The sequence below is a fragment of the Motacilla alba genome, chromosome Z (genome assembly GCF_015832195.1).
Source record: "Motacilla alba alba isolate MOTALB_02 chromosome Z, Motacilla_alba_V1.0_pri, whole genome shotgun sequence".
Lineage (NCBI taxonomy): Eukaryota > Metazoa > Chordata > Aves > Passeriformes > Motacillidae > Motacilla > Motacilla alba.
The window spans coordinates 22,369,838-22,385,297 of NC_052046.1; the positions used below are offsets into that span (position 1 = coordinate 22,369,838).

General features: G+C 42.5%; 1 protein-coding gene across 1 annotated transcript in view; it reads right to left on the reverse strand.

The window, feature by feature from the left end:
- Positions 1–10,370: 10,370 nt before the first annotated feature.
- CMYA5 (cardiomyopathy associated 5) overlaps positions 10,371–15,460 on the reverse strand; it is a 45,926-nt gene continuing 40,836 nt past the window's right edge. The window contains exons 10-13 of the mRNA XM_038125841.1: positions 13,661–13,794; positions 12,805–12,904; positions 11,806–11,982; positions 10,371–10,966 (exon numbers count right to left, since the gene is read on the reverse strand). Coding sequence (XP_037981769.1) covers positions 10,714–10,966; positions 11,806–11,982; positions 12,805–12,904; positions 13,661–13,794 — 664 coding nt within the window. The 3' untranslated portion in view covers positions 10,371–10,713. The remainder of the gene's footprint in view (positions 10,967–11,805; positions 11,983–12,804; positions 12,905–13,660; positions 13,795–15,460) is intronic.

Consider the following 15,460-nt stretch of genomic DNA (forward strand, 5'->3'; position numbering starts at 1 on the left):
AAACACCTCCAGCTCTCAACTGCTCCTCATCATACTCACACTATTGGCCTCAGCTCATGATCCAGCCTGCCCAGATCCCTCTGCAGAGCCTTCCTGCCCTCCAGCAGATCAGCACCCCCACCCAGCTTGGTGTTACTTGCAAACTGACTGAGGGTGCACTCAATCCCTTGTCCAGGTCACTGATAAAGATATTAAGCAGGACTGGCCCCAGTAGTGAGCCTGGGGAACACCAGGTAACTGAACCAGCCCTGGTAATTGAACACCAGCTGGATGTAACTCCACTCACCACCACTCCAGGCCCAGCCATCCAGGAGGTTTTTAAATCATTAACAATGCACCTGCCCAAGGCATCAGCTGCCAGTTTCTCAAGGATAATGCTGTGGGGGACAGTGTCAAAGGCTATAGTAATGTCCACGCAGACAACATGCACAGGCCCTCCCTAATCTACAAAGCAAGTTACTCTGTCACAGAAGGAGATCAGGTGGGTCAGTCAGGACCTGCCTTTCACAAAATTCTGCTTGGGCTTGGGGTGAGCCCTGGCTGTTCTGCACACACCATGTCATGGCACTCAGGATGAGCTGCTCTGTGACTTTTCCCATTAGTGAGGTCTGGCTCTGGTCTGATGCTCTTCCAAACCTCCTTGGAGATGGGTGTCACATTCGCCAACTTCTGGTCACCTGGGACCGCCCTAACTAGCTAGAATTCCTGGTACATAATAGAAACTAGGTTGGTTAAGCTCTTCCACTAACTGCCTCAGGTGGATCCTATCTGGCCCCATGGATTTATGCAGGTCGTAGCATAACAGGTCACTGACAGTTCCCCCCTGAATTATGTGGATTCATTCTGCTCCCTGTCTCTGTCTTCCAGATTCAGAGATCTAGGTACTTTAAGGACAACCTAAGTCTTGTGATAAAGACTGAGGCAAAGAAGGCATTAAGTACCTCATCCTTCTCCTTATCCTTTCTCACTGTTTCCCCCACAAAAAAAAACTAAGGATGTAGATTTTTCTTGGGTCTCCTTTTGTTGCTGATGCATTTCTCAGTCGCCAGAGAACCTGTGGATGCCCCACCTCTGGAAGTATTCAAGGCCAGGTTTGATGGAGGATTGATCTAACAAATGGCATTCCATTCCAGGGTTGTTGGAAAGAGACGATCTTTAAGGTCCCTTTCAAACATTTCTATGGTTCTATGATTGATTGTCTGCCAGCTTCCTGTTGTGACTTTGTAGCTGCCCACTTGGAAAACCAGTAGCAGGTAATAATCAGTGGGCTGTAGCAGGCTGGGAAGTTTTTTGGTGATGTGGCCCCAGGGAGGCAGCACACTTCCCTGCGGGTTGGGTCCTGTGGTCCAGTCAGCCAGTCAGCACAACAGGCTCTCTGTTCCTCTCAGAAGGGAGACACCAGTGAGCACCTTTTTTTTTTTTTTTTTTTTTTTTTTTTTTTTTTTTTTTTTTTTTTTTTTTTTTCTTATTTAAGGGGATCATGATGGAGAGGGTTTGTTGTCCTGCCCTAGGAAACTCCTCCAACCTGGATGGACATTCATACACATATTCTCTTTTCCCTGGTCCTTGAATTCCAGAGTCCCACACCTATTGTGTAAGGGCATCTGGTGAGATCAGGTGGGTCAGAAAAGGATTTGCCTGCCATCCCAAGCAGAACCTCATTTCAATTCCCCTCCATCTCTGATGTCCACTCCTTCTGCCTGGTGGTGACATGATAGAGGATCCATTGCTTCTTGTGATGTAGACGGCAGATGTGCTTGTCCAAGAGGTGGTAGAGTATAGGTAGATCTCCTTTTCAAAGTCCCCAACACTTCCCAGCCTTTCTCCTTCTTCTTCCAGCTCAACCACCAGGCTGAACAGATTGTCCACATGATCACATCTCACCCAACTTTTCCCTGCTGCCCTCTAAGAGCAGTGTCAGGCTCTGGCACTTCCTGCAGCTTGAGACCTGGACAGCTCTATGTTTCTGTGGGAGCTCCATTTGGGCCACCCCATCTTTTTTGGTGCACAAAAAGGATGTGTCTTTTGGCCAAGTGGAAACCAAGCTTCTTCAGTGAGAATGATGACCACCAGCTGAGCTAAGTGTTTGAGCTGGCAGTCCTCAGCACCCACCCTGTGCACCCTTCCTTGTGAGCTGCCGCACCATGCTCTGGGTGCTTGCATTCCCTGGGGATGGCTTTTGTATGTGTGGGGGCCACTGTCACTCTTACTCAGTCACTCTTACTGCCATCCACTCTGAGTCAGAGCTGCCTGTGGCTCAGGGCTTCACTGCTTCTTTCATTGCTCAGGGCAGAGGGGGCTGGCGTGCCTCTCTCTGCTCTGGTTTGGAGGTCTTGCCAGTTTAAGAAAGTTCCTCTTACTCCTTTGGCCAAACCCTTGCCTCCAGAGCACATCTGTCCAGGCAGTTTGCCTTGGAGTCTTCCAAGATAATAATATTGGTGGGAGCAAGGACATTGTAAGCAGAGGATAAACATTTAAAAGCAAAAACCAGGCAAGTACGGGTTAATCCATGAAAGGTAGAAGGGTTTGAACAAGTTATTGGTTGATTTACCACACCAGCAAACCAACCAATCAGTCTTTGGTAGTCACAAGCAGGCACAATTCAGTGGGGATGATGGGTACCATACACTCTGGTACCATACCAGAGCTGTCCTGGATTTGTGGTACGAGTACCTTCCCCACCTGGGGGAGAACAGAAAAGCTCATAGAAGGGATTACAGAAGGCTAGTTGCACACCACAAACCAAGAATGTCCTTAAAAGTATTTTTTTTCATTTAAGAAAAAATAGCCTTGCTTGTCACAGCTGGACTGTGCAAGTTTCAGTAAGACATGAAAAACAAAAATTGCACTCTCATAGAATTCTAGCAAGAGACATGTTGCTGTGAAATTGCTGTAAGTCAAGTACACATCACATGTAGTCACCATTTTCAGTTGTGTTTAGGAGCTGTAGCTTGGTGGGGACTAGTTGTTCCATGTGCCAGCACATTCTGTAGTCTTTCTGCTATCTGATTTGGAACTTGCCATTCTGCCATTCCCAGTTTTCTTTTACCTTTTATCTTGTATAGGATACAAGGGCTGAGAGGGGTAATTTAACAGCTTATGCTGCTGCACCTCTGCAGGGCTAAGGAGGTGGAACTGCACTCCAGCATCACTGTCATTTTCAGTGGCTCCTTTGGTGGCAGTCCCAAGGAAGTAGGCAGTGAATCCAGAATGGCTATTCTACAGTTCTCAGCTGGAGTGGGGTATCCAAGGAACCAGACTATGTAAAGCCATAGTGTGGGAACTGTTGCTCTGGATCAATTTCAGTGCCAAAAGTCTGACAAACTGTTTGCTTTTCCAATGCACACATATATGATCCACTGGTTTCCAATTAACAGATCTAATTAACTGTACATTGAAAAGAAGAGTTCACAGAATCACAGAATCATTTAGGTTGGGAAAGACCTCTAATATTATCAAGTCCAACCTTTGACTGATCACCACGTTGTGAACTCGACCATGGCACTGAGTGCCACATCCAGTCATTAATGTTTTCTTACATGTCTGTTACAACTTGACAAAAATAAGACCTGGTCCAAACATCAAGCATATCTCTCTTTCCTGTTCATTCCTTTCTTTGTACAATAAAAGTCAGCACTCACATCTTCCTTGGGTAGCATCTGTAATATTCAGTAATATCTCCAAGCTTTTGCTTCCCTATGGAATATTTAAATGTTTACACATGTATGGCGCCAGTCATGGATTAATTTTTCTTTCTTTTTTTTTTTTTTCTTTGGCTTCCTCTTGCTCTTGATTGTTGCAGCCTTTAACCCATTAGTTCATAATCTTTAATGTCTTCCATAACCACTGCACTACTGATAATAGAGCTGCCTTGCAGTTACTGTATGAACAGAGCATGTGTACCACCTTAAAACACAGAAACTAAACTGTAAAAGGCAGATAACTATTTTAAGCTTTGAAAGCTAAAGCTAGCCTGCTGAATTCAAGATCAAAATTATACTAGTTAAGGGAAGAGTTTCACTTACATGAAGATCTTAAATTATTTCTAGTTTCATTTGAACAGCAACAGTGGAAAAATTATGCCAAAGACAGAGCTCTGTATAAATTCTCGGGATTTCTTGTAACTCATTTTGCTGTTAGCAGAGATCCTGCTTTTTTAAAGATGAGAAATACACTACAAAGTGGTTGGAAAGACAGCATTCGGTAACAGAACACCAAATGGCTCCTTACAGTGGGCCACAGCCATGAAGTACTGGTAGAGTAGCTGGGGAAGATGACCTTTTCAGTGGTTTGGGGTTTTTCCCTGGTAAATTCAGTGTGACTTACCCACCTTTGTCCTTTTAACTGAACTGCTAATTTGGGCATGATTTAAAGTGAAAAGTAAATTTCTCCAGCTTGAATGTCTTCTGAATGCAGCAGGAATATTGTTCATATGGATACTGACTGCTATGCTCCTCCAAAATGGTTTTTCAGGGTCCAGCAACTGTGGGAGAACAACTGGAAGTAAAGCTGGTGGCATTTTTAACCAAGCAGGTGTCCTAGAAATCTCACACTTCAAGGAATTGTTTCATTTATTGCTCTTTACTTGCCCAAATGGGCCATATGTGATCAGTATGCCCAGTCTATTCAGGTTCTACTGAAGTTACTGAATGTGTGCAAAAAATAACTGCAGTCCCAGGCAGCAAGACTGAGTCTTCTGCATTGAAATCACAGAACACAGCACCAATTTATGCCAGAGAAGCATATTATTGATGTATATGGCCCTGAGTTAAAAATGTAAAGTTTTCACTTGGGGCTTAGGGACACTATTTACATATTTATTTATTTGTTTGTTTGTTTCTAACACCCAAGAAATGCCCCACTTTAATTTCCAAAATCTGCTTTTATAATCTAGAAAGTAATGCTTTTCCTGTACCTGGGCAGGCTGTAAGTATGTGTTTCTGTGTAGCTCTGCTGTAGTCAAAGCACAGAAAGCTCTCTACTTAACTCATATGCTTTGGTTTGAAAGGAAGCCCTCACTTGATATAGGAAATAGTGACACAGATTATTTCCTAAGCACTAGCAGTCATTAATTAGTTATTTACACTGCTAGTTGCACATCTTGTTCAAAACATTTTTATTAATATTTGTTTCAGAATAAAACACTTCAGAGGAAACAAGAATGATACTGGTAGGCAGTGTGGGACAAGGGGATGCTGTTGGAATAGATGCAAAGCACTCCTCTCTTGTTATAAAGTATTCAGAGTTAATTTTGCCAAGGTTTCCTTTTTTTTTTTTTTAGTGGGAAGATAATATAGTGGGATAAGATAAAGATAGTGGGAACCACATGTACATATCTAAAACATGGTACCGAATTAAGTAAAATAATCTCTGTTGATTTTACTTCAAAATGTAGTTCTCCTCTCCACGGTGAAAATAAGAATTATGGGTCTACATATGCACTGTGCCTTCTGAGCACGGCTCATATCCTCAGAAGGCTGGGCTGTGTGAAGTCATGCTCAGGCAATAGTCTCTTTTTACCAGCCCCGGTATTGAAAGTTACTCTGGCTTGTTCTCTGCTCAGCAGAAGGCAGTTCTCTCCTGAGCCTGTTGTGGCCAGGCCCAGCTCTCCATCCCTCAGTCCTCAGCAGTATGGTCACAGCCTGGCAGGAGGAAGTTCAGCTAAGCCCTGCACTGACAGTGCTCTAAGTGACTCCTCTGCTTGCACCACCGCTTCCTCAGGGCTCAGAAGACTATGTATTAGAAGTAGAGTGTGCTTGTTTTGTGCTTTCCTCCTGAAAAGGACAGTATTGTTTCTGCAGAGGTGATTCCAGAGGGGATTCCAGAGTGGAAATTCACTTGAAAATGTGCTGCTAACATCAAGCTGTGAAGTCTGTTCCACTCCCAGGAGGAAGAGGATGCCATTCAGAGGAATCTGGACAGTCTTGACAGCTAGGCCTGTGTGATGCTCATGAAGTTTAACAAAGCCAAGTGCAAGGCCCTGCACCTGAGTCAGGGCAATCCCATGGGTGGAGGATGGATAGAGAACAGCCCTGACAAGAAGGACCTGGGGACATTTATGGACAAGAAGCTCAGCATGGCCTGACAACATGCACTTGCAGCTGAAAAAATAACGACATCCTGAGCTGCATCAAAAGCAGCATGGCCAGCAGTACACCACGGAGGTGATTCTGCTCCACCACTCTCATGAGGCTTTCAGCACTCTACCTGGAGTGCTGTGCCCATCTCTGGGGACCAGAGATGAACAGCTGGAGAAAGTTCAGAGGAGGGCCACAGAGGTGATCAGAGGAATGGAGCACCTCTGCTGTGAGGACAGGATGAGAGAGTTGAGATTGTTTAGCCTAGAGAAGAGAAGGCTCTGGGAAGACCTTATAGCACCTTCCAGCACCTGAAGGGACCCTACCTGAGAGCTGCTAGAGGGACTTTCAAACAGAGCATGCAGTGACAGGACAAGGGGGAATGGCTTTAAACTGAAGAAAGGCAGGTTCAGATTAGGTATTAGGAAGAAATTCTTTATGTGAGGGCGAAGCACTGGAATAGGTTGCCTAGAGAAGTAGTGGATGTCGTGTCCCTGCAAGTGCCCCAGACCAGACTGGAAGGAGCTCTGAGAAACGTGATCTAGTGAAAGGCGTCCCTGCCCATGGCAGGGCAGTTGGAACTAGACAATCTTCAATGTCCAGGATAGAAATCCGTTTCATTTCCTTCCAACCTGTGTCCTGCAGGAACTGTCCTGAAGAGTAATCTTTGGTCAAGAAACACTACTTTTCATTGTGCCATAAGACTGGACAAACTTGCCATGAAAAATGGCAAAAACTTTACTAGCTCAGTATCTCTTCCACAGCACAAGGCTGGAAGTGGAAGAGTTGCTCTCTCTTCCTTGGTGGTTCTGTGACTGTCTGACCATATTGGGATTCTCTATAACTAGTAAATCCACCAGCAAAATGACAGTAATGCAATTGTGATTACACCACAGAATGTGATCAAATTTAAACTTCAACATGCTACAGGTCTTACTTGTTAGTCTGAACTGAGAATGGTTTGAAAGATCCTAATTTCACATTACTCTTAAATCCATTTTTACATACCTATTGAAAACCCATGCAATGCTAATAGAAATAATATGTCACATGTATATCACAGGCAATATCACAGGACTGTGGATTTAGCAACAACTTATTGAGTATTTGTCACACAACAGATTTAGTGACAACATGCACACAGTTTTCAGCAACAGTGGTCTGGAGGGGGATAATGCACCTGTTTGTAAAACAAGGCATTACTTGACCATTTTCAGTACCAATCATACTGAAAGAACAGCTAGTTCAAGAGCAGAAGTGTTCTGCAAGCACAGGGACAGCGCACGTGCTGTGGTTTGCAGACACATTGCCAACGTCTGCCTGACGTCGCATGGAAGCATGAAATTCTCTCTGGGGCAGACTCACCTAAGCGAGGTTTGTGGATCAATACTACTGATACTAGCAATATTTCTGTTCAGCCATATTTTGACAGTAGAAATAAATTATTCTGTCTTTACAGTCAAGCCTATATTCTCATCTCAGTGCACAGGCATTTACAAGCCTAATCTGAAATCTGCTGAAGTGAGAGGAAATTGTTCCTTTCAATGAAATGTGTTTCAGGTCAGTCCAATTATTTATTAACAATGCTTACATTGTTAGACATCAGCTTTTGTACTTCAGAATGAAAATAAACCCCAAATTACTGGTGAACTATTTTAAAGATATTTGCATAACTCCTAAAATGTTGTTCTAAGCATGGAATGATGACTAGACTGTGTACACCTCTCAGTATTTTCATGAAGTCTTAGTGATTATCTGCCAAGTTAAGTGACATTATTTGCTGGGTTTGAGGTATTTCTAAATGCTAAATTTATCAAGCACAACAAAAACATAGTGACTGGGAGTTTTCCGCCTTTTTCTTCCAGTATACAAGTTACAATGGTCAGGAAAAAGACAGCAACAAAAATCAAAGTCTCACTGCACTGTACATTGAAGTGCTTTAAGGACAGTCACCTTCTGGAAAGTAAGTTTCTGAACTTAATGTCCATCAGGCAAGTAAAATATCACAGCAGATGTACCTCTAAGCTTTCCAAGGGCAGCAGAGTTTGCACCCTATACTGTAAGTCCTAGCAGTTTAGCTGCGGCTTTCAGGGTCTGCTTTCTTCACTAATATGAATGTTTTCTTTATACTGAATCTTAACTTGTATGTAGTTTCCTGTTTAGAGCGCACTTTGTTCCATTTTTCTGCACAGGACTTCTTCATCTGGCATAGTTAAAGCAGACCAGATTTAGACTTTCAAATGAGTACTGTTTAAGCTCTTTGAGTGACACTTTCTTTTTAAAATAACTTACCCAGCTTTCACATAAACAGTAAATACATTTTTTGGACACAGCTCAATATAAAATGTGGACCTTATATAAAATGCATCAAGAACCCAGGCCATTTTTTAAAATTAACCAAATATTTCTAAGAATGAGATGCGTCCAATAAAAATATTTTGCGAAGCTTAGGTGCTGTGGTGGTACCTGAGTGATAATGTCTGGCAATGGACAAAGCTTTCATTTTTCATTTTAAAATCACTAATCACTACTAATACATAGTTGCCTTTGACAAGGCAATTGCTTCTTGTCTTCATTGGAAAAAAAATCCAGATAATTTCCTGTCATTTTGTTCTTCTTTCATCACTGTCTCTCCCCTTGTCAACATACCATATTGGTGTTCAAGAAGCAATGCCACTTTTGGAATGGCAGTGATCAGGGTGAGGAGGGCATAGGTAAGATCAGCCCAGTACTGGGATATTTCAGGCTTACTTCAAAAACCAGATTAAGATCTGGAGGCAGTCAAACCTTTGGTGAGCTCAATGGCTGCAGGAGCCTGAGGAACACACCCTGCTGACACTACTGACCTGCGTCTTAGTTTATCACCATCTGCTCTGTGTGAGTTTCCAGCCTACCTTCTGTCGCCTCCTCCGCTTCAGCCTTCAGAGTAATGCTACCTCCGATACCCTTTCTGTCTTTCTTTCCCAATTAATCCTGGACTTTTTCTCACCATCCTCCACACCTCTACAAAACTCTCACTTGAGCCAACATGGCACAATCCTACTATTTTATTCCACTCTCTCCCTGACAGGGACACAGAACTGGCACCATTTTATTGAAATGCCAGAAAGAGCTCCAGCTCAAAATGAGTGGTCACAGGATCCTCTGTGTTGCTTTAACCAAGCTCAGGCTCACCTGAGCTTGCTATGACAGTCTGGATTGTGGCTCTCCTGGGACGACAAGCACATAGCAAGCTGGAGCAGAAAACACATGCCTTAGTGGTGTTAAATCATAAATAAACCAACAGCAGGCACCTCCTCTGAGCATAAAAAGCAGAAGCTTCAGGGTAATTCATTTAACTCTTCTTTTCAGCTGCAAACTCTATTACACTCCTGAAACCTGTCTTAATTCAGAGAGTATTGCTCTTCAACTGAGCTCAAAAATTAGTCTGGCAACAGAGTCCCCTGAGGCAGAAATCTCCAGAGCAGGCACAGCATGAAAACATTGCCTGCCTGCTTTAAGATTAATTTCCCCCAGCACTCACTGGAGTTCAGCATCACTGGCATTTGTGCCTTCAGCCTGAGACAGGCAGGAAGACAGCCATAGCACCAATGTATGAAGTGCTTGGAAAATGGTTTGAAAAAGCCATGGAGAAAAATCAGCATCCTACTCCTGTGCTGACCTAAACCAATTTTAGCCTGCCTGTTTTGGTGGCCCTGCAACACTGCACCTCACTGTCATTTTGGTGGTCCTAGTGTGGATAACAGTAAAGAGCAGAGCAGATGCAGGAAAAGGTACACAAACTTGAAATTAGGAGCATCAAATTTCTAAGAGCAAAGGTAAAAAGCAGTGACAGAAAAGTGGTGATCCACAGGGTCCTACATAGCAATCTTCCTTTCACTATCAAAACCAATGACCTGACACACTGAGGATGAAAAACACCAGAGAAGAATTTTACCACTACTATCAAGTTTCCTTATACCTGTGTTTCGTGAGTAGCTACTCACAAGCACAGTATTTACCGACACAGTTAGGTAGCTGCTAGTCTGCTGTGAGCAGGGTAGGCAGGTGTAGCATACTCAGACTGGACATGGCTGATACAAAGAACTAGCTTGGGACTCCCCTCCCATTTTGCACACATGAGGATCTCTACATTATCAACTTTGCTTAATTTGTGCATTAAAGATTTGGCAAACAATGGCACAGGATATATCAATCTGTAGCATGTTTCAGTTGTTGAAATTTTTAGACATTTTCCATGCACATCATCTTGGATTCAGGCTCTGGCTGTCCTGGCAAATGATAAAACAATGATTTTCATGTATTGCAGTGAGAAATGCATTTATTTCATACATGGGTTCATAATTAACTTTAAAAAGACAGCTAGCACTATTATATCTAACAAAACTTCTTTATCCCCGTGGAAGTACTGCTCTGAGTATTACTAGGCGCATGCTCCACCTGAAGGAGTCGATTTTCTTCCAGGCTCAGGGTGATCAACTATCTGAGCAGAAACTACAATTGCTGATGATGTGAAGGAAAGCTGTGCACATAGCACTCATCAGTGAAGACTACCTATCCCTTCCTGACATACCTCTTCCTCTCTCTATCCCCTGATGCTGTATTTGCCAGTTTTCTGGAAACCGTGAACAGGAGATTAGCTCTGCTTCACGAACTCCGGTAGCTCCATTCCCGTGCACAGGGTAAGCACTCCTGCCTTCTCCAGGGCAAAGGCTGGGTGAGCAGCATCTGTGAATTTGTGCCTGATGGCAAACAACACCATTCCCCTCTCTGCATTGAAGAACAGTAGCCTTCCATTACTATAATCCAACAGGATGCCAATCCTGGCCAGGTGCTCTGTCACATGGACATCACTCATCACACCAGTGTGAAGAAATCTGTAAAGAAAGCTGCAGGAAAATGGAAACCAGAATACAATGAGCCTCTCCACAGCAATTTACCAGAAATAACATGCAGCTCAATTCCAGTCTATTAACAGGTGGCTGCATACAGCAGCCTATCACACGGTTGCAGCATTTTGCTCAGTACGTAGGCAAAGCAAATGTGGCATTACTTCAAGCCCTGTCTGGCATCCTGACAAGCCTTTTCACTTGGCATCTTTGGATTCTTAGAAAAAATAGCCTCTTGGATGTTCCATTTAGCTAGTAATGTTCATACATCTGTATGACTTCACACTGAAAAAAGCACACTTGTTTAGATCAAGAGCACATTTACAAAGTAGCAGGGTGGTGCCTCACCTTCAAGCAGCCTGGCACTGGCCTGCTACCACAGACTACCCCAACACACTGCAATCCTGCCACAGTGGCAGGTGAGGTCTATCACTGTGAAGGACAAGGCAGGAGAAAACACTCCCTATCAAGTCTTGACATCTCCTACAAATGGAAGTAGGTTCTAAAAAGGCTGCATTTATTGAAATAAATACCCTTGCTGGGGTTTAGTGAAGCAAATCAGGATATGAGCAGCAACAAACTAGTTTTTTAAGTTTTATTCACTATCTGGATCAAGGGTGCTAAAATAATCTACTTTAATTTTATTTTTTAAGGTGCTTTATACTCTTTAAACTGAGAGGAGGTCTAAAGATCTTATGGAGATAGCCTTTTCTTATTATTCAAATTTATATAAAGGAAGCTGAAGAATCCTTTCTGCTTTCATGATTCTTGTGTCTGGCCAGCTTTATTTTCATGAAGGACAAGTAACTTCTCAAGCCACCAGACTGAATCCTCTTTACCTGGTTTGTGTAGAACAGCACCTCATGCACCAGGAGGTATCACTCAACCCCAAGACACTGCTCTGTGTTATTGCCTCATAGCAAATCCCAATCCTGTAGCTTCTGCAGGCAGAAACAACAATTTCCCAGTAATGACATCCTTGAGCAGGCAGCAGTTCACCCAGGACTGAAGGAAACCTGTTTGTGGAAGAGGGAATACAGTAAAAAAGTGTGGTGGTAGACAAACCATATTGTGATATTTCTTTCAGTCAAATCATGAAGCATCACATAAAATTACTAATGAATTGCACTCTGTTGTTCTAACTGCAGGGTTTTATGAAAACCTTGTGTATATTCAGTGGCAACAGCAACAAAAAGTGCTTAAACCAGTAAATCCTGATCACCTTTCAAGAAGCTATGGCACAAGTTATACAAGGGGACCTGTGTTTGTCCTAGGACTGATATCAATATGCCCACCCCCCTGCAATGTTCTCAATGGATGGAGCTAGCCTGGTACAATCATGTTAACATATCCTAGGAGAACTTCCTAGTTCTCCAAAGCCAGAAATACTTTGGAAAACACTACCAAATAATACCCTCAGGAGAGAAGCAAACTATGGAAGATGGATTACTTCTATCCACAATGCATTAAAACTAAGCCCACAAAGCTGACCTTCTCAGTGCAGCAAAAAATTGCTTTGAGACTGATGGATTAAGCGGTGACCATGGGCTGAAACAAATCGAGCAGTCCAAGTAGGTACCACTACCTTTGATCTCCTGGCCATTCCTTATGTGACACCAAACTCTTCCTAGTACATCAATCCCACCACTGACTTAGTACTGAGATTTTGCAGTGTTTGAAAGGGGGGTTCAATTGCATGAAGTCCAGAGGCTGCATGACCAAAATGATTCAGTTCTACAAAATTAGTGCCGTGTGAAAGATGCCTATTGGCAAAAATTAAAGTGAGGGATCCATCCTGAACCCCACAGGATGGTTTTGCTCATCATACTGCTACTCACCCAGTGAGTTTGGTTTTTTCAGGAAGGTGGATCACTGTTGCATTAGAAGAGATTTGCAATGCAGGATGCGCTGTGTCACTCAGCAGGCGAAATCGAGTTCCTGGTACAATTCATGACAAAGAAACACCAGATCTGACAGGCTGGCTACATTAACATGAGATGAATCACAAAATGTTAAGCAACAATTATGGCCATCTTAGCTGGACAGAGTTGTGTCTGCTGGCAGGTAGGAGTGACAAAAAATTGGATGCAAATGCAAGGAGTCTTCCAAGAGTCAGCAGTCTCATATTCAGAAATGCAGAAGGTGATAAAGAGGTCTTTTAGAGTATAAAATAAGTTTGAATAATTTTTAATCAATTGCTTTTTTCAAGATAGCAAATTTGAATTTTCAGGCTGATTTGGAAGAACCATACATAATACTATTCATCTGGAAATCTTAGAGTTTTAAAACTGCTTTGCATGCTTCCTCATCACTCAAACTCCATTAGGTTTTAATTGTGAGAGGTTTTCTTTAGGGTCATGACAACTTTTATGAGACTGTGCTCTGTCAGATTCAAGCAAACTGAGATCCCTGAAGAATACTTAATCACTTCATCTCTTTGACAGAATTCAACATTTTCACTTCTGAGATCACACTAGTTTTACACAGGACATAAATATACAAACTTCAAGTGAAGTCCTGATTATGCTAATTTTAAGCAGAAAAAAAAGGATATAAATTTGTGTTAACAAGATAAAAACTTCAATAACTTGGTCACAACCATATTGGGAACTTCAGGTATAATTTCCAAAGAAAAATGTTTGGCTACTTTGCCCTTCCACCCCATTGTTTTGACATCAGGAAATTATGATCTACCTTTAGTTGATATGAGAGCTGCTTCACTTTGTTCACTTGTCCCAAATGGGTTGACAGCCCTCAGGTAGAAAAAATAGTTCACATTGGGCTCCAGGGATACTTTCAGTTCAGGTTTTTTTATACCAGCGAAAGATCTGCAAATGTTGAAGATACATTAAAATGTATGCAGGTATCCAAACTAGGGAAGACTGTTTTATGCCAACAGTTAAGTTCCCTAACTATATTGTTTACTACTGAAATAACAAACACCATACACTAACTCCAAATGAGAAAGACAAACACTGTTTTCACAAACAACTGGGTTATGTAGGAGCTTCAGCATTTCACTTGAGGGACTGTCTTTGCTTTACCTTACTTATCACCCAGTGCAGCCATTTGGTATAATGATCACTTTATGTTGGTTTTGGGGCATAATTCATCACATAAAATTTAATCAGCATGAAGTCAAATCCTCATCTGCCTCCTGTGAAAAATCTGCTTTTCCTTTACAAAATGGGCAAGTTTCTGAAGGAAAAAACCCACCTTTTAATTAATTAGTTACATGACATTGAATAGACTTGTCCTTTACTATCAGGGCACATGCTACAAGTCCAAAAGAACTGATACCATTATCTGAGGCAGCACAGAAATTATGCTCTTCATCACAAAATCATCATGGAATGGTGATTAACTTCTTATTAGGAACTCCTCACTCACAAATCCTTCAACAGCTAAGTCTGGGCTCTGTCTTTGTTGTGGTACCATGCACTCTAACAAGGCAGTTTTGCAGGAGGCAGAGCAGAGGAGCTGCCTTCACATAGTTCCCTGCTTTGACTATGTTCCCCAGTGCAGTGCCTCAAAAACTCCAGCCCTCAAATCCTCTACCCCTGGTGTCTTCACACACTGCTAGAAAGCAGGAGTCAGCACCCACTCAATCTGCTTCACAGGTGCTTTTAAGTATCAGTGAAAGCATTTTGGATGGCTAGAAAGATGCCATTTTATTTTCAACATTGACAGCAGTATGAAAGATTTGCTTAACAAATTCTCTTGCACTGGATCTTGATTTTCTTCATTTTTTGCCTCTTATGATAACAGTAAAGCCAGACAATATACACGCTCTGCATTGTATGCCTGCAGGTAAAGATTGTTTATCTGTATAAAGTAGGTAATTTCCTTCCAGAAATGCTTTTAGGAATCTACAAGGCAAGTATTTAAATTCCAGAATGGGAGACCTGCCTTTGGAGAGCGAGCAAGACACTTTCCCTTCCACCTCAGGTTTGAGAGTGGAGCTCACGATGGTCTCTCTCCACAATGGCAAGCAATGTCCCTGTGAGAAGCTAGACTAAATAAATTACTTTTTCCAGCACAAATTGCTGTGACCCCAGAGGAGGTAAGGCAAGCGAGTCAGCAGTCAGATCAGATAGTTCTATCCTTTAGGGGTTACTGTTTTTACACACATATCCCACCAGAGAGCAGTACAAACTGACGAATAATCAGTGTTCATCCATCGCGGTTTTTCACATGCCTGCTTCTGCTGCATTTATCACATCAAAGTAAAATCTCACAGCTCTTAATACACTTCCTGCTTACACCACACAGATCTCTGTCCAGGAGGATGGCATCTTCAGAAAAGACTCATGTGTCATCCTTTTTAGTCTGTGACAGGTATTTTGCACTGACAGTTATCATTAAGGGCGACTGAGAGCATCGAGAAAATGTACTGGGTGCTTCTGTGATCTGTTCCTTCAATTTAAAAAAAATTCAGAGAGTCTTGGGCTCCAGCGTGATCAGCACAAGACTATACCACTTTCAGGGAATGTG